This window comes from Oncorhynchus keta, chromosome 21, assembly GCF_023373465.1.
Source record: "Oncorhynchus keta strain PuntledgeMale-10-30-2019 chromosome 21, Oket_V2, whole genome shotgun sequence".
Taxonomy (NCBI): Eukaryota; Metazoa; Chordata; class Actinopteri; order Salmoniformes; family Salmonidae; genus Oncorhynchus; species Oncorhynchus keta.
Window position 1 is genome coordinate 7,306,773 of NC_068441.1, and position 18,765 is coordinate 7,325,537.

At 47.9% G+C, this 18,765-nt stretch overlaps 1 protein-coding gene across 2 annotated transcripts in view; it reads right to left on the minus strand.

Moving 5' to 3' along the window:
* LOC118400031 (forkhead box protein J3-like) overlaps positions 1-18,765 on the minus strand; it is an 87,845-nt gene that overhangs the window by 12,678 nt on the left and 56,402 nt on the right. For both annotated transcript variants that reach the window (XM_035796366.2, XM_035796365.2), the window contains 4 exons: positions 14,018-14,092; positions 9,602-9,685; positions 7,325-7,426; positions 31-159 (listed from right to left, as the gene is read on the minus strand). In XM_035796366.2, coding sequence (XP_035652259.1) covers positions 31-159; positions 7,325-7,426; positions 9,602-9,685; positions 14,018-14,092 — 390 coding nt within the window. The remainder of the gene's footprint in view (positions 1-30; positions 160-7,324; positions 7,427-9,601; positions 9,686-14,017; positions 14,093-18,765) is intronic.

The following is an 18,765-nucleotide window of genomic DNA, read 5'->3' on the forward strand; positions in this document are numbered from 1 at the left end:
GTGGTTAGAGGTCGCAGTGCAACGTCTTACCGGTGTGTAGCTGTGCACGCTGCCAACACTGTTTAGATTGACTGAGGCCAGACTCTGGTCAGACAGGCTGTTGTTAAGGCTGCTTCTTGGGCTGTCACTCCCATCCTGATCTGGGTTGTATAATGCCACCTGAAATAAGATGAAGGCACTGCATTAGCTTTTCTTGCATACCACACATCCTGGAGATTCACCAACAGGGTTTTTACGTAATCATTATCCTTCCAACGGTAAAAATGCATGCAAATCAGTTTGGTTCCGTAACAAACTGAATTTGGTTTGTGTGTGTGTGTGTCTAGGAATTCGATAACTGTGTGTGCGTAAAGCTGTTGTGTACTGGATGTTATCACTTGTCATTACTGCAGAGCGTTTTCTCTGAACTGAAATGTTGGCTGGCCTGGAACACCTTTATGGAGGCTACACAGCCAGCAGAGCCCCAGGGGTCCCTTCTGAATGAGTGTCCAGGTAAAGGCTCTTCTCTCTGGGTAGGTAAAGTGGGACCGCCCCCTTCTTTACTAAAGGTCACACTACTGGCCGTGTCAGACCCATCTGCTCACAGTGCGCAAATCGGTTTGGGACAACCAACAAAAGGTCTTCGGCGCAACCGAGACCCTGACCTTTCAATACAGCGACGCAAGCAGCCAGAGCACTTCAGAACACTTCATTATCATCTGAAAAAGGTTTTGCTAAGGGGGGAAAAGTGTATTGTGGCATAACACAACAGACCGCAAATAAGTAGCATTGGTGGTAGAAACAATCTTGTCATGAATATAATGAGATCCGGAGAGATAAGCTGTTGCATTCAGTTTTTTTCCATAGTGTGGAATGGCAGCTATGTGGAATGGCAGCTATGTGGGATGCTGCTGGCTGGTGTGTGCGCAGGGTTTCCCCTCATACGCATCGTGGACACCACTGCAACGGTTGTTTTTACAATTAAAAAAACACTAAACTTGGGATGGTATAATGTTTTCAGTGGAAACGTAAACGACTAAAACAGTTACAAAGTAGAAAAGATAAATGGACATTATTTTGTTAATAAGATCATCTTTGAGAACTAACAATCACCAGAAATCACCAGATATTCCAAAAATGGCGTGGCATGGGGCCCCCATTGATTTTGTTATGCCATCTGAGTGACTCAAACATTAGAACAAGGCATAAGCCATGGCAAAATGTGTAGAATTGCAGGACATTTGCCTTAGAAACAGCAACATTTTGTCTCTGCATCCAAGAAGGTCTCTAAACCCTCCTCCCACTAACTATGCCACCGCAGCTGAAAAAAAAAACTTGGGGAAACACTGGTGTGACAAACCATGCAGATCTTGGCAGCCTCAGCCTGGATGGTGCTGGTGATGAATCCGAGTCTTGCCCAGTGGCCGGTCGGGGCTGCCTGCTCATCAGGCTGAGTGGAACAAGGCTGGGCTCTGTGCTCTGCACAATGAGACATGCAGCCCTTGGGCCAACTGGCTGTGGCCCTGCCTGCGCCCTCTCTATAGCGCCCTCTGTCTAACACACAACAGCAGGACATGGCTGCTTTGCCTTCTGAGGCCAGAGGGAAGTCCAGGCCTGACTGCCCTCCAGTACTTGTGCGTGATTGAGCACGACGGGCACAATGGAAGTCACAAAAGTGAAAACCCAGAAAATCTCAAAAACAGGAAAGCTGAATCAAACCAAACGCTCAAAGTATTTATTATCTATTATGAAAGAAAACAAACATTCAAACCCAGATCGGGCTGCTGTCCTTATTGTTATGTTGCCAGTCTGAGCACAGACACGGAGCACTCTAAACTCAGTTTGAGCCGTCTGTCATTCTAAGCTCTCACTTTCTTAGCTAGAGAATGACACAAATGTTGTGCTTTAATGACAACAGTCAGAAGAGAGAGCATTGAATCCAGTATTGTATTGTGTGTCGGGTGGGGGAAGGGGATACAAGAGAAGCTCATTAGTCGACTCTAGCCTTCCACCACTCAGTGTGGGCTGGGCTCCAGTGTTCATTAGCGTGAACGGGGAACTCAATGAGCGGCTAAGACTGAGGGCTTAGGCACGTCTGAGAATCAGCACTACAATGCTGATCAAACTCAGTGCGCTGCAGAAATATAAATGGTATGTGTAATGAAGTCATAAAAGAGGCTTTTAGCCTTAAGCTGCTCGCCATAAATCTATTTTTACTCTCCTCATCCATAAAGTGTGATGATTTCCAAACCTCACTGCGCTCTGTGGTTTTAAACAGACCCCAGAGACCCGGGAGTCAAGTCGCCCACTTGAGCATGTACGCCACACCGTCACAGACACCCAATGTCATCATGTCTCACACACATGCACTGTTCTCCCCACAGTTCACTCAGCCCCCTCCACACACACACACCCAAACAGCTCACCCTCCACACACACCCACACACAGCTCATCCCAACATACCCCCCAGCTCACCTCAACACACCCCTCAGCTCACCTCACTCCAACACCCCCCCAAACACAGCTCACCCCAACACACCCCCAGCTCACCTCAACACCCCCCGACAAACAGCTCACCCGACCCACCCACCCAGACACACAGCTCACCCCGACACACACACATACACACCCAGACACACAGCTCACCCGACACACACAGCTCACCCACCCACCCACACCTCACCCACCCACACACAGCTCACTCCACCCACACGCAGCTCACCCGACACGCAGCTCACCCGACACGCAGCTCACCCGACACGCAGCTCACCCGACACGCAGCTCACCCGACACGCAGCTCACCCGACACGCAGCTCACCCGACACGCAGCTCACCCGACACGCAGCTCACCCGACACGCAGCTCACCCGACACGCAGCTCACCCGACACGCAGCTCACCCGACACACAGCTCACCCGACACACAGCTCACCCGACACACAGCTCACCCGACACACAGCTCACACACACACACACACACACACACACACACACACAGCTCACCCGACACACACACACACACCACACCCGACACACACACACAGCTCACCCTCACTGTGTGTGTGTGTCGGGTGAGCTGTGTGTGTGTGTGTGTGTCGGGTGAGCTGTGTGTGTGTGTGTCGGGGTGAGCTACCCACAGCTCACCCGACACACACAGCTCACCCGACACACACACACCCACACAGCTCACCCGACACACACAGCTCACCCGACACACACAGCTCACCCGACACACACACACACACACAGCTCACCCGACACACACACACACACAGCTCCCCCGACACACACACACACACAGCTCACCCGACACACACACACACACACACAGCTCACCCGACACACACAGCTCACCCGACACACACAGCTCACCCGACACACAGCTCACCCGACACACAGCTCACCCGACACAGCTCACCCGACACACACCTCACCCGACACACACACACACACACACCCAGCTCACCCACCCACCCACACACAGCTCACCCGACACCCAGCTCACCCACCCACCCACAGCTCACCCGACACACACACACACACACAACTGACAGGACACACACACAGCACACACACACAGCTCACCCGACACACACACACACAGCTCACCCGACACACACACACACACACACAGCTCACCCGACACACACACAGTACACACAGCTCACCCGACACACCCACACACAACTCACCCACACACAGCTCACCCGACACCCACCCACACACCCTAACCCTACACCCACAGCTCACGACACCCACCCACACACACACCGCTCACCCGACACCACACACACAGCTCACCCGACACACAGCTCACCCGACACACACACACACACACACACACAACTCACCCGACACACACACACAACTCACCCGACACACACACACAGCTCACCCACACACACACCACACACACAGCTCACCCACACACAGCTCACCCACACACACACAGCTCACCCACACCCACCCACAGCTCATCATCCGACACCCACCCACCCACAGCTCACCCACAGCTCACCCGACACACACACAGCTCACCCACAGCTCACCCGACACCCACCCACAGCTCACCCGACACCCACCCACAGCTCACCCGACACCCACCCACAGCTCATCCGACCCCCCACCCACCCACCCACCCACCCGACACCCACCCACAGCTCATCCGACACCCACCCACCCACAGCTCACCCACAGCTCACCCACAGCTCACCCGACACACACAGCTCACCCGACACACACACACCCCACCCACAGCTCACCCGACACCCACCCACCCACAGCTCACCCGCCGCACCCACCCACAACTCACCCGACGCACCCACCCACAGCTCACCCGACGCACCCACCCACAGCACCCACCCACAGCTCACCCGACGCACCCACCCACAGCTCACCCGACGCAGCTCACCCGACACACACACACCGCTCACCCGACACACACACCGCTCACCCGACACACACACCAGCTCACCTCAACACACCCCCCAGCTCACCTCACTCCTCACACCCGACACACACACACCCGACACACAGCACACCTCAACACCCCCCCCAGCACACCTCAACACACCCCCCAGCACACCTCAACACACCCCCCAGCACACCTCAACACACCCCCCAGCACACCTCAACACACCCCCAGCACACCTCAACACACCCCCCAGCACACCTCAACACACCCCCCAGCACACCTCAACACACCCCCCCCAGCACACCTCACTCCAACCCCCCCAGCACACCTCACTCCAACCCCCCCGACACACACACACAGCCCCCCACCCGCAGCTCACACACTGCTCACCCCACATGCGCAGAAACTCACTCTACAATAAATCCTGATGCGTGTTTGGTGGTAGCGAGTCAGTGTGTGTGATGTCTTAGCCATGAATTAGGTAAAAAGCCAGGGGTATCTTTTACACGAGTCTAATCTGGAGCATGAGACACGGATTATGAAATCAAAGCGAGATTCACCCAGGTGTCGCTGACAATGCCAGCCAGTGTTCCTCATAATCCCTCTTCATGGGATTTAAGTAGGGAGAGAAGCAAAGCACAGGGCCAGACGTTTCCTCGGTAAACACACGTCTTCCTACAATCCGCCTTCCTTTATCACACTAGTGCCTGACTTCCATCTCATTCACGCCACTGCAAACGGCTACCTCAGAATAGAGAAATAATGTGCGTTTGTTTGAGGGGGAATGAGAGAGGAAGAGGGCTACTTGAGAAATGTCTGAGGGATCGTGGGGGAAACACTCACTGGTTCTGTAGTCCTGACAACCTCACATTGACCTCTCAGAGAAGGCGGGAATTTGAGAGAGGGAGCAAGAGAATTCCTGTGGTTTGGCACAGCGCACTGAAAGAGGCGTGGCCAGTTGTGTATTTACAGTATACTACAATGAGAAACGAGCTCGCTGGCAAGAGCAGGGCTCCGATCTGCTGCTGCCATTTCTCCTATCCACTTGATCTTTGCTTTACCATAGCAACAGTTACAAGCAGGAGAACAAAAAGACACATAATAACATCCTCACACACACACACATCCCTGCTGTAACCTTGCCTGGAGCAGGCATGTTCAGAAGATTTGTTTTGTTTTTCCCGCTCATGATTCTTAGCATGTGTGAAATCTAACTTTCGTTACTCTATGGAGGACGTCCGTGTTAAAATGCCCAACTGAGGTTCGAAACCCCGGCAAATCAATGACGAGTGCTTATTTGTTGAGATGAGAGGAGGAAAGACAGACGCGTGTGTGTGTGTTTACAGTGCCCCCTCACCATCCACCCCAAGACAACGGGCAGCCACTCACACAAACAAGACTCCTCTAACTGCACACTGATTTCACACAAACACACACACACACACACACACTGCACCCCCCGTTTATATTAAGCCCAGTCTTTTTTGTGCCTGCTGCAGTAAATTAATAAGCGTCTTGCAGGCTTTTTAAAAGTACTCCAGAGAGCTGCCCCCACTGGGCCCAGAGGAGCAGGCTTAAGGTTAAAAAGCCTATTTCAATTCCAGAGTGAACCGCACACTCGGAGCCAACAGCTTGCAGTCCCTGGGGTTTCTCAACATCTCTGCAGTATTGGCCCCACCCACACACACCCACCCCTGCAGCAGAGAAGGTAATGTCCCCAACCACACTTGATGGACAGAAGGACTGGGCATCAACTTCCAGGTGTGTCGGCAGTGGGGTTGGGGTCAGTTCCATTGCTCCTCAACAAGTAAACCAAATTCCAATTCGACATTCTCTTCATGGAAATGAGAAATGTCAGTGTAGTTCCTGAATTGACCCCAACCCTAGTGTGTAGAGTATCACATTGCAAAGTCTGTGTGTAGGGTCGATCATATTGCAGAACGTCCTAGTATCGATACCGTATTGCATAGTACGAGTAATCCCTTGTGGTGCTGTGTGTGTGAGCGGAATTAAACTGGAGTGGAGCGTGCCTAATTTGGCTGGAGCGGATTTTAAAAAATATATGTTTGGCTCGACCTTCTCCCCCACTCCAATTTTTCTCCGGTACCACTCAGCCACGAGCTCTAGGCTCTGCCCAGCATTTTGCTTCATTTCCTTCATCACGGTTCTTTTAAAAAGCGAGGGCCTCCCGTTGTATTTATTTAGCCTAACCCACCACTAATGCGCAGAGATGTTGACGTGAGTCGACTGAGAAATAGGTCACACGGCCTGTGTTATTGATGGCAAGACAACCAATGAGCCGACGCCGCAGCAACGGAGATGTTTTGATTTCTACATAGGCTATTGTTAAAAGAGGAGTCTGAGTTTGTAACTGTCCATCAACTGTCAAATGTGAGCACCACAGAGACGCAGCGACAACTGAAGTATCCGATTATCAATTGATTTAAAAATATATATATATATATTTTTTACACATCAGGTAGATCCTTGTTGAATAGCCTGCCCTACAACATGTTGAAATGTTGACGATTGTTATGATAGCCAACTTCAAAACCAAATGGTAGAAGGAGTGACCGTTAAATTATATTTTAAACACAAAATTTGAGAACATTTGGAGCAGCATTTTTAGTTATTTTTTTGCAGAGAGGAGGAAAAGGACATTGACCGGTCTGAGCAACGAGGGTGGATTTCTGACCGCTCAACTCCGCTCGCACACTCACCACTACAGTATTTTTGTATACAGTGCTTCTTGTGCTGCATTGCAGCTGGGCGTTAGTGTGAGATGTACTGGAAAGAATCTGTAAATGTGTGTATGTGTGTGTTTATCCCAGTTGAGTGCTACTCTCAGGGGGGAATAAGCTGTGGGTGGTTGGGTGTCGGGGAGGGAGGGTCAGGGCGGTGCAGTGTGTGCAGGTGCATGCTGGGTAGGTACCTTGTTCGTCACAGTGTTGATTGCCAGCGTTGGAGAGGCACTTCCAGAGATCATACAGTCCATTCCCAAAGACTCCGACTCCAGGCTGTACGGTGTGGAAGCCTGGAGGAGGGAGACCAAAAAGAAACACTCTTAGCTAATTATCAAATAAAGGAGCACAAAAAAAAAAAAAAAAAACGTTCTAAACTAATTATCAGAATGATGCAGGACCTCAAGCCATAGGTGGAGGTAAAGGTCCTAACACTCATGTTACAGTGTTTGTTGGGAAGCTCGTTTTCCTTCCAGGCAATAGGGAGGGATGCAGATCCCCAGTATGGAAAATACACCAGGACCATTTATAAAACAACAAAAAGGAGCAACACCTTTATTTAGGTCACATCGGAAATATTTCCAGAGGAGATGGAGAGAAGAGCACAGCCCCCATTGCTCCCTGCACGGCTCGGTCGGAGGGAGATAACTCCACCACGCCTGTCTCCCAAAACTGCTTACTGTAAGAGGATTGGCTGGCAACAATACCATTTTTAATTCATGATAAACATAAATGAGATTTCACCATTTCTAATGTCAGAGGACTTAAATGGGATGCCTTGTAGGCAGCCAGTCAAAACTGTAGGGGAGGATGGCGTGCACATGTCATACCAACAACATACATGTACAAACTTGAGTGAACACTGTGCATGTCATGCTTTTGAATTACACAACAATTACTATATTTAAGCTCATTTACACTGTGTGTCACATGTACGGAATGTGCGTTGCTCTATCCCTCTCCCTATCTTACAACCGCAGATAGACACACACACAATCGTGGGTGGTTAACGGAGTGAGTGGGTTTGCCTTTCCACTGATTCTTTGTGTCTTCGTCTCAGTGTTTCAACCGAAGCCCCACATGTCTTCTTGTAGCCTATGGCGGGCCACACAGGGGAGGCCAGACTGCAGTAGCCAGGGAGGAAGGGATGGATGCCTCGTAGCCAGGTCAATCTGGGCAGTTGACTAAACCAGTATATTACACTGGACACGACTCATGCATAATTAAAAGACAAACGCTCCCACTCAGAATAACCAGCCAGAGGACATCAATTGATGTTCGAAAAAAATACATGTACACAAAAGTATGTGGACACCCTTTCACATTAGTGGATCCAGTTATTTCAGCCACACCCGTTCCAGACAGGTGTATAAATAAATAAAAATCTGCACACAGACATGCAATCTCCATAGACAAACATTGGCAGTAGAATGGCCTTACTGAAGAGCTCAGTGACTCAACGTGGCACCGTTGTTACATTCCTGCCCTGCTAGAGGTGCCCTGGTCAACTGCAAGTACTGTTACTGTTAAGTAGTAGGCCCAACCGTAAAGTGGTAGGCCACACAAGCTCACAGAACTGCCGAGCACTGAAGAACGAAAAAAAAAAAAAAAAAAAAAAAGTCTGTTCTTGGTTGCAACACTCACTACCAAGTTCCAAACTGCCTCTGGAAGCAACGTCAGCACAATAACTGTTAGTCGGAAGCTTCACGAAATGGGTTTCCATGGCCAAGCAGCCGCACACAAGCTTAAGATCACCATGCGCAAAGCCAAAATTTGGCTGGAGTGGTGTCAAGCTCGCCGCCATTGCACTCTGGGGCAGTGGAAATGCATTTTCTGGAGTGATGAATCACACGTCACCATCTGGCAGTGCGACGGCTGAATCTGGCAGACGCCAGAAGGCTACCTGTCCCAATGCATTGTAGGAATAATGGTCTGGTGCTATTTTTCATGGTTTGGGCTACGCCCCTTAGTTCCAGTGAAGGGAAATGAACGCAACATACAATTCTGTACTTCAACTTTGTGGCATCAGTTTGGGGAAGGCTCTTTCCTGTTTCAGTATGACAATTCCCCATGCACAAAGCAAGGTCCATACAGAAATGGTTTGTCGAGATCAGTGTGGAAGAACTTGACTGGCCTGCACAGAGCCCTTACCTCAACCCCATCTAACTCCTGTGGGATGAATTGGAATGCTGACTGAGAAAAGGCCTAATCTTCCAACAAGCAAGTCCCTCTAGCAATGTTCCAACATCTAGTGGAAATGCTTCCCAGAAGAGTGGAGGCTGTTATAGCAGCAAAGGGGGGGGACCAACTCCATATTAATGCCCGTGATTTTGGAATGAGGTGTTCGACAAGCAGGTGTCCACATACTTTTTGTCATGTAGTGTATGTAAATAATGGCATGTGTTAAGTGAGGGTATCTACAACTGTATGAAGACAAAGAATCATGGTGTGTGGTCTGGGGGACTTACCCTCTCTCCGGACCGTGGCCTCTTCTTCGGCCGTGTGGGCAAGGCGTCTTCCTTTGGGTTGGTGTCGATGGCCCAGTAGGAGCCCTGTGGAGGTGTGGGGGGGGGGAGAGAGGACCATTGAGCACCGCAGTAAAGAACAGAACAGAACAAAGCCTTGCACCACAGGAATGTTAGCAATGGACATATGGCTTTCCATCTCAGGACAAAGAGTAAAATCAGACTTTTTTGGTACTGCCACATTAGTGCTTTGACAAAATGCTAGCAAAACACAATCCACAACAACAAAAAGTAGTCCTGTGTGGGTATTAAGTGTGTACGTGGGTTTTGTTTGTAATTGGAGGGAGCTGTGTTTCATGGCAAGGCTTCCCTTTGTCTTTGGTGCTCGTTAGTTAGAGACTGGGGCTGTTGAACTGGTAAACCCCTCCTGAAGCAGTGCTAGTGTATCCAACTGTAGCTGGCCTGCTGTCGCCAGGCGCGGGAGCAGCGCTTTGGGTTTCTGTTCTATGTCTGAGCCCAGCTAATCAAGGAGAGAATAGACCCGCTGGCTCGGAGGCTGCAGCTCCACACAACTCCACCCCGTGGCTGCATTATTTATCTCTGCATTCGGACACATTTAATTCATTTTTCAATGGCAATTCCTCCCTGAAGCCACAAGCATCACTGCTTACAGTGGTTAAAATGAGATTCTCAGCCCCAGGCCATTACAAGTTGTGATTTAAAAAAATATATATTTTATATTACTCCTGATAGAATCATTCACAATTGTCAATTGTCCAGGGAAGTGAGATCAGGACCTTTAAAATGACTTCCTTAGCAGAGAGAATAATTGATATTTACAGAGAAATTGTCAGTCTAGACAACAGAAGAGAAAGTGCTGTTGCAACAACCTGTGTCTAAAGGCATCTATCTATACAACACGTGTCCCGTAGTAGGCCCATTTCATACTCGTCACGGTACTACTGCCATCTAAAGCACGGTCCTGTGTTTCTCTCCGAGCTTTCATTTTGAAACGCTGCAACTTTAACTCCACTGCAGCAACAATACAATGTTGAGAAAATATATGTTTTCATATTTTTTAAACCTCGGGGTCAATTAGTGTTTCCCTCAGAGGGAGAATAATGCACAGTGGAAATTAACCAGAGACAATTAAGCGGTAATAATATACATATAGAAGTCAGAAGTTTACATACACTTCATTAAAAAACTCATTTTTCAACCACTCCACAAATTTCTTGTTAAAAAACTAGTTTTGACAAGTCGGTTAGGACATCTACTTTGTGCATGACAAGTAATTTTTCCAACAATTGTTTACAGACAGATTATTTCACTGTATCACAATTCCAACGGGTCAGAAGTTTATATACACCAAGTTGACTAACTTTAAACAGCTTGGAAAATTCCAGAAAATGATGCCATGGCTTTAGAAGCTTCTGATAGGCGAATTGACATAATTTGAGTCAATTGGAAGTGTACATGTGGATGTATTTCAAGGCCTACCTTCAAACTCAGTGCCTCTGCTTGACATCATGGGAAAAATCTAAGAAACCAGCCAAGACATCACCTTTTTTTTGCAGACCTCTACAAGTCCGGTTCATCCTTGGGAGCAATTTCCAAACACCTGAAGGTACCAGGTTCATCTATACAAACAATAGTATGCAGGTATAAACACCATGGGATCACGCAGCCGTCATACCGCTCAGGAGACGCGTAGTTGTACAAGTCTCTATAATCGACAACCTGAAAGGCCGCTCAGCAAGGAAAAAGCCACTGCTCCAAAACCGCCAGAAAAAAAGCCAGACTACAGTTTGCAACTGCACATGGGGACAAAGATCGCACTTTTCTGGTCTGATGAAACAAAAATAAAACTATTTGGCCATAATGACCATCGTTATGTTTGGAGGAAAGGGGAGGCTTGCAAGCCGAAGAACACCATTCCAACCGTGACGCACAGGGGTGGCAGCATCATGTTGTGGGGGTGCTTTGCTGTGGGAGGGACTGGTGCACTTCACAAAATAGATGGCATCATGAGGTAGGAAAATTCTGTGGATGAATTGAAACAGCATCTCAAGACATCAGTCAGGAAGCTAAAGCTTGGTCGCAAATGGGTCTTCCAAATGGACAATGACCCCAAGCATACTTCCAAAGTTGTGGCAAAATGGCTTAAGGACAACAAAGTCAAGGTATTGGAGTGGCCATCACAACACCCTGACCTCAATCCTATAGAAAATTTGTGGGCAGAACTGAAAAGGCGTGTGCGAGCAAGGAGATCTACTAACCTGACTGTTACACCAGCTCTGTCAGGAGGAATGGGCCAAAATTCACCCAACTTATTGTGGGAAGCTTGTGGAAGGCTACGTGAAACGTTTGACCCAAGTTAAACAATTTAAAGGCAATGCTATCAAATACTAATTGAGTGTATGTAAACTTCTGACCCACTGTGAATGTGATGAAAGAAATAAAAGCTGAAATAAATCATTCTGACATTTCACATTCTTAAAATAAAGTGGTGATCCTAACTGACCTAAGACAGGGACTTTTTTACTAGGATTAAAGGTCAGGAATTGTGAAAAACAAGTATAAAATGTATTTGGCAAAGGAGTATGTAAACTTCAGACTCAACTGTGTATGTGAGTATAAATCCCATTATACCTCACTGTTCTGTAGCCCAGTCCATTGTTGGTATATTTGGCGATGTTGGTCTTCACTGCAAGAGGCTGAGAGTAACGGACAGAGAAACGTCTAAGGACGCCTGAAGGTGAGCTGCCTGAGCTGCGTGTTTTGATCAAAGCATCTGGTTCACTGCTAGATGTATGAGTATTTTGGGGTTAACTGTTTCAATTAGAGCTCTTGGTAGACTCAGACTCACTGCGCCGGTGGAGACGGGCGGCGTTTCTTTTAATTAGGCAAAAAAAAATAAAAAATCTTTAAGCACAAACCCTTGGGGAGTTTCTGCATTTCTCCACACGCCCCTCGAGACTCGACGGGGGAAGAGACTTCTTAAATAAATCACAAATGCACTGCATCATAGTGAAGCCGGCAAAGCAAGAATGTCTGTCCATAATGTAAGCTACAAATGTAAGGAAAACTAAGCTCTACCATCCATGTAGTCTCTACACAAAATGCCATGGACATGTGATGATTCCACCAGAAGCCCTGATGACCTGTTTCTCTCAGAGGCTGGTGATTTTCCTGCAGTATTGTATGTCAACCTATTTGTTTTAATCACGGTGCACATTTAGCATTCCTAACCGGTTAACACGCAAAATAAATAGGTCTCTGCAGTGGGAGCCGTAACAGCACTTTTACACCCCCCCCCCCCACGGTGAAGGTGTACGCCACGCATGTCATCTCGCTCTCCATCTCAGAGGTAGACACGGTGCTCTACTATCTCATCCGACCAGCACTGCTCATATCCCTGCCACATTACAATACTGATGGAACCTATCTAGAGGCTAGCACTTCTTTGAAGTTGTCTTGGGGGGGGGGGGTGAGGAAAATTCCAAATTAAGTTGGCCATGCATTTGGAACGGGACTCACAGCAATAGATTATTTTGTATTTAGTGCAGCTCCCAGGAGTGTCAATATCAGAGGATTACAGCAAAACATGAAATTAGCATTCAGTCCCCAACCTCTACAGTACATAGCTTGGCGTAGCTCTTCAAGCCACTGTGTGCCTGTTCATGTGCCTGTTCGCCAGACAAAAACTCTTCCATATGGTTCGACCAATTCACATAACCAGGATACACTAAATATAGGCCCACATGGTCCAACCACGTGAGAAACAAAGCGCAGTGAGATACACGAGTAAAGACAAGGGACAGGGCGAGAGATGGGAGTGATTGTGTGGTAAAACAGGCTGGTATGGGAGCTTGTGGTGTCATAGCAGCAGTCCCTGCCGGCCTGAGATGATGGGGCGGGAGAGGCAGGTGCTGTATGTGTCAGCGTGGCCTCCCTCTCCTCTCACCCTAAATGCTGATCTGGGGGCTTTTCTCCTCATAACCCAGCCCCGAGAGGCACTTTTTGAGCGTTACTCGAAAAGCACTGAATACAGCCTTATTTTGGACTATTCCCACAAGGACAGTGACTTATTATCACATCTTCGTACTTAGTCTGCCCGCAGGTCTAAAAAAACAAAAGCAAAAAACATGGTCTTTACATTTGACATGCAATTTTGTGGGGGTGGAATGTTCAAAATAGATTACGAGCGTGCCATGCATTTCCAGACTGTCAGAGCACACTGGCAGGCGTTCACAGCGAACATGTTCCTCATGCAGACAGCATTAGATCATATTGGAGGACTACATGCAAAGAGTGAGTCTAGACTAGTAGGTCTGTCTGTGGACACCAGCCGCTTATTTCCGCTACGTTCAGTCATCTCTGTATTTTGGGTTTGAATGAAACACACGGTCGTCTTACCTTTCCCGGGTCGTCTTTGGAGCGAGGCACTTTGAGAAAACACTTGTTCAATGACAGATTGTGCCGTATTGAGTTCTGTGGGGAGAGAGAGAGAAATTTGGAGTTAGAGATAAGGGATTTCATTTTCCCCCCACTTTTTAAAATCACATTAAAAAGTGAAGAGGTCTCGTGTCTTTGAGCAGAGAGCATGTCATAGCCACAGAGGCTGTGCCATTGTGAGAAAGACCAAACAGGGACCTTGGTAGCATGGTACAACGTCATCCTTTGGTGTCAAGTCCCATTTCCTATCAAGATACACTTGTTTTAAAAATGACACCTTGGGAGGAAATAAACTGCTATATCCGTGACTAGATGTCAGTCTACACACTGTCACTGGACCAGGCCAAAGCTACCAGGACCGGGCCTAATCTACCCGGTAACAGCAGACTGGCTTCTTCTACTTCTCAAATTACATGGGCGCCAACAATCAAAGCTCAGCTTGAATTAAGAGACACGCATCCCAAATGAATCCCTCACTGGGACGATGCCTGATATTAATTAATGCTACACAAGTCTCCTTGGGGGAAATAAATTATGTAGATCATTCTGAAACTTAACTCATTACGGTGTTAGCTATTCCTCACCCACAGAGGCTGATATATATATCTGCCTGGTCGGGGGCTCAAAGCAGCCATGTTGATGGCTGTAGAGTGGAGCGGTGCTCCTGGTTTAGTATCAGTTAGGGTGGAGCCGGCCAGCCTCCTGGAATCAGCTGGGACTGGGCCAGCCACAGGCTTAACGGACTAGCCGAATGCACACATCTCCACACCATTCTAGTATTGACAGATGGCTGCACTAAGCACCTTTGAGATCCTCAGACGAGTCGGATGGTCGTTGGGCAGATGTGTGATGTGTACAGCCCAAAGCCGATAAGATGGCACTGATTGTAACAGCAGTATAGAGAAATACACCTCAGGAAGAGAGGACAACGACAGTCTTGTTATCAAGCTGTCAATCTCCGGTGGTAAAATCCCCTGAAATGCTAAAATCCAAAACACCAAAACATACACAACCTGATGCAACAAAAAGTGGCAGGACCGTTACAGGAAGGGCAGATTGTGTTCATTATAGAAAAATAAAACACAATCATTTTTTAAATCTCAATAACGAGGCTAATCAAACCCCAGAATCTGTGTCACCGTCTGACAGCATCAGTGCTATATCTTCCAGTCTAGTGTGGGACTGGAGTGTATCAGTCAGTGTCCGTGGTTGATGGAGAGATGGTCCAGCCGTTCAGTCAGGCCTGGCAGGGCTTCCTCACAGACTGCACTAAAATCAGTAGGATGGTCTGTATCCAGTCTGCCCGCCAGTCAGTCTTTGCCTACACACCTCCTGCATTTAGGGCAGGGGTTCTCCAAACGTTCACTCAGGACCCCCTTCCAGCATTGGGGAGCATTCAATATTTCAATTTTTGTGAGTGTTTGTGTGTGGGGGGGGGGGCTGCCATGGCCAACAGTTTGGGAACCACTGCATTAGTTGATATGACCACATGTCAAGTGGGGACACTCAGCTGTGTCTGACACTGTGCATGTGGATACATCTGTATAGACATACAGTAGACTATGCAGAATATTCATAGCCTACATTCAGGTCCAGGAACAGAATAGTGTGATGCAAGCCATCCGTTTGGAAAACATTAAGGCCATTAGGTCCCTATGAAGACAAAAGAGAGAGAGAGAAAGGAGGAGGGCCCGAGTGTAGTGCTGACCTTACAATGTCTTACAAGCGTAAGCACTTAAGACCGAAGTAAACCCCATCCACCTTCCACAGACTCAGCCGGCGAGGAGCAGGAGGGCATGTCGTGCACTTGATGCCACGAGGTGAGAAGGGCAAGTAGCGTTCAGCGAGATGTTGCTCAGTCGCCATTTAGTGCCTTCTTGCAGGTTGAAATCATTGATACGGTCATCCAGGTCTGACCCAGCCTAGAGTACTGCCAGTGCATTAACAGGTTGACTTTTTAAAATGAACTCCTCTCCGACCGTCTCTGTGCGCCAGCGGCACACTGTATTCTATCGAACACGCTCCCATCTAAGCTTACTAGTCACTGGTGTGAAACTAACAGGCTGAGGGTCAATCATAGGAGAAAGGGTGAAATGGAGTGGATAGAAGCGTTTAACAGGTTACGACCGCAGCGTCTCGCAGAGAAACGTCAGGAGAGCCACTTCGGCTCCATTTGAGAGACCCTAGCATCCTTGCAGGGAGGCAGAGCACAACCCGTCAATAAGATGACAACGTGCTGGTGAGAATCCTCCCAATTAAAGCCAGTTAGCTTTTCCAAAACAAACACTTTAAACACTACAATTAGCCTTCGCATCTCCAGCATGCAGCGCATCATACGGACACACGATGATGACGGAGCAGCCAGATCAGTGGTCAGAAGTACACTGAGTAGAAGGATTTATTGCATTAAGGTAGTATTGCAGGGGTCCATCCAAAGTACTGCCCAGCACGTACAGCACCTGCAACCCCCACAGTGCGGCTCACGCCCAGCCGGTGTGCGTGTCTCCCACTGTCGCCTCACACACACACACACACACACACACACACACACACACACAGCGTCTCAAAACTAAACATGGTGATCCAACGCCAGGACAGCACCGCCCCTGCCCCGTCCCGCCTTAACACATCACTCACCACCACCCTCCCGACACCCCTGCGGCTCAGCAGAAGGGTAGCCAGGGGAAAGTAGGTCACGTTGACGACCTCGCGTCGTGTGTCAAACGTTCAGAGTGAGGCAAAGGGACAGGCCGTGTCACTGCCCTGCGCCTCACAGGGGGGGTAAGGAGTGGGGGCCAGTGCACCCTGCCGAGACCCAGCGGTCCGCAGCCTCACCGGGATGCAACTGCGACGCAGGGAGGTGGAGTTCTCTCACACAGAGAGAACCCGTGGAGAAAAGAGGACTCTCCACAGGTCTAACGCAGTCCTCTGCTGCTGCGCCTCCACATGTCCCATTGACAGGCATGCCAACACATGGCATTTCTACCTCATGCAAAAGTTGAGTATTTACTTGTGAGCCCATTTAAAAAACTAAAATAAAGAATTTTCGTAAGGGAAGGCCCAAACGAGCGCTTTAAACTCCAAATGGAACAGCGCTTACATGCCTTCAGATTTGCAGCAGTGTGTGATCAATATGTTTTCCCACAACTGTGCAGTGTCAGGATTGGAACCCATTATATTGCATAACCCTGAGCTGTTGTACTGGAGTTGCACAGTTTCTTTTGACACTTTTCCCCAATAATAACAACACTAACAACGTACCCACAAGTTCACTTTACATTCCAAACATCTCTCCTCAACATTAAAAATTAAAAACAGACAGCAGCACAAGGCTTTTAAGAGCATCTTAAACATGCATGTAAAAAAATAAATAGAATTACAGGCCTTTGCAGCCAAAAGCAAATAGTACAAGGATAGCATGACCTTTAAATGACCTGTGGGGAAAAACTCCATGTGAATGGCTGAGGCAGACAAAGAGTTGAGCCACTGCTGCTGCAGTGCATACATCAGATCTAGTCTTGTTATACAGAAAGGGATGTGATCTTTCAGATAAGGCCTGCAGCAGCATTCTGTGAGCAAGGACAGAAAGAGAGCGAGAGAGAGGACTGAGCCACAGCACAGCTATGATACAACAAAGGAAGGAACCAACCAGCAGCGAGGATAAAGCATTGGTACAGTAGATTTGTTTGCATTGTTGTTACACACATTCTATACAAGGTCCCATTCCTACACAAAACATAAACCTGACCTCAACTTCAGAGATCTCCACAGAGGCTAAGGAATGTAGCACCTTTGCTGTCTATTTGTTGTGGGAAGACGCGCGCACACACACGCATTCCTTCACTTCCCCACCGAACACAGTTCTCCCCCAACCCCACCACCTGAAGAGTAGACGCACAGTCAAGCACAGGCTCAACACACACCGAAAATCTCTCATAACCAAAGTACTGAGACCCGTAGCCCACACTTGAAGAGCCACGAAGTCAACCGCAACGATTTTCAACTTGATTGTTTACAGGCTTCAAAGGCATATAATCTGCATCCCTTGGTATCTTGTAGCAGTCTTGGCATGCTAGGCTTTAAACCCCTTAGTCTCTGATCTTTACTTGCTTGTATGTCGTTTTAATAAAACAGTTTGCTTGCTGCAGCCAAACGCATGCCAAGGTAAAACTAATACATTTAAAAGCCATACTTGGCCTGACTCCATTTAGTCGACTAGTCAATTGTTTGGTCTGTTAGTCGACAGAGATTTTTTTTTTTTAATTAGTCTAGCCACGGCAAATAGATATAACTATACACATACAGTACCGGTCAAAAGTGTGGACACCTAATTCTGGGGTTTTAATTTGGACTATTTTCTACATTGTAGAATAATAGTGAAGCCATCAAAACTAGAGGTCGACCGATTGATTTTAACGCCGATGCAGATTACTGGAGGACCAAAAAAAGCTGATACTGATTAAAAATCGGATGATTTTTATATATTTGTAATAATGACAATTACAACCATGCTGAATGAACACTTAATATAATACATTAAATATATTTAGTCTCAAATAATGAAACATGTTCAATTTGGTTTAAATAATGGGAATGGGAGCAAGAGAGAAAATTCACACATGTACAGTACATAATAACATTTGGACTAGTCAGTCCTGATTGAAATGTATACATAATTAGTCATCATTGATAAAAATTCCCTTAACACT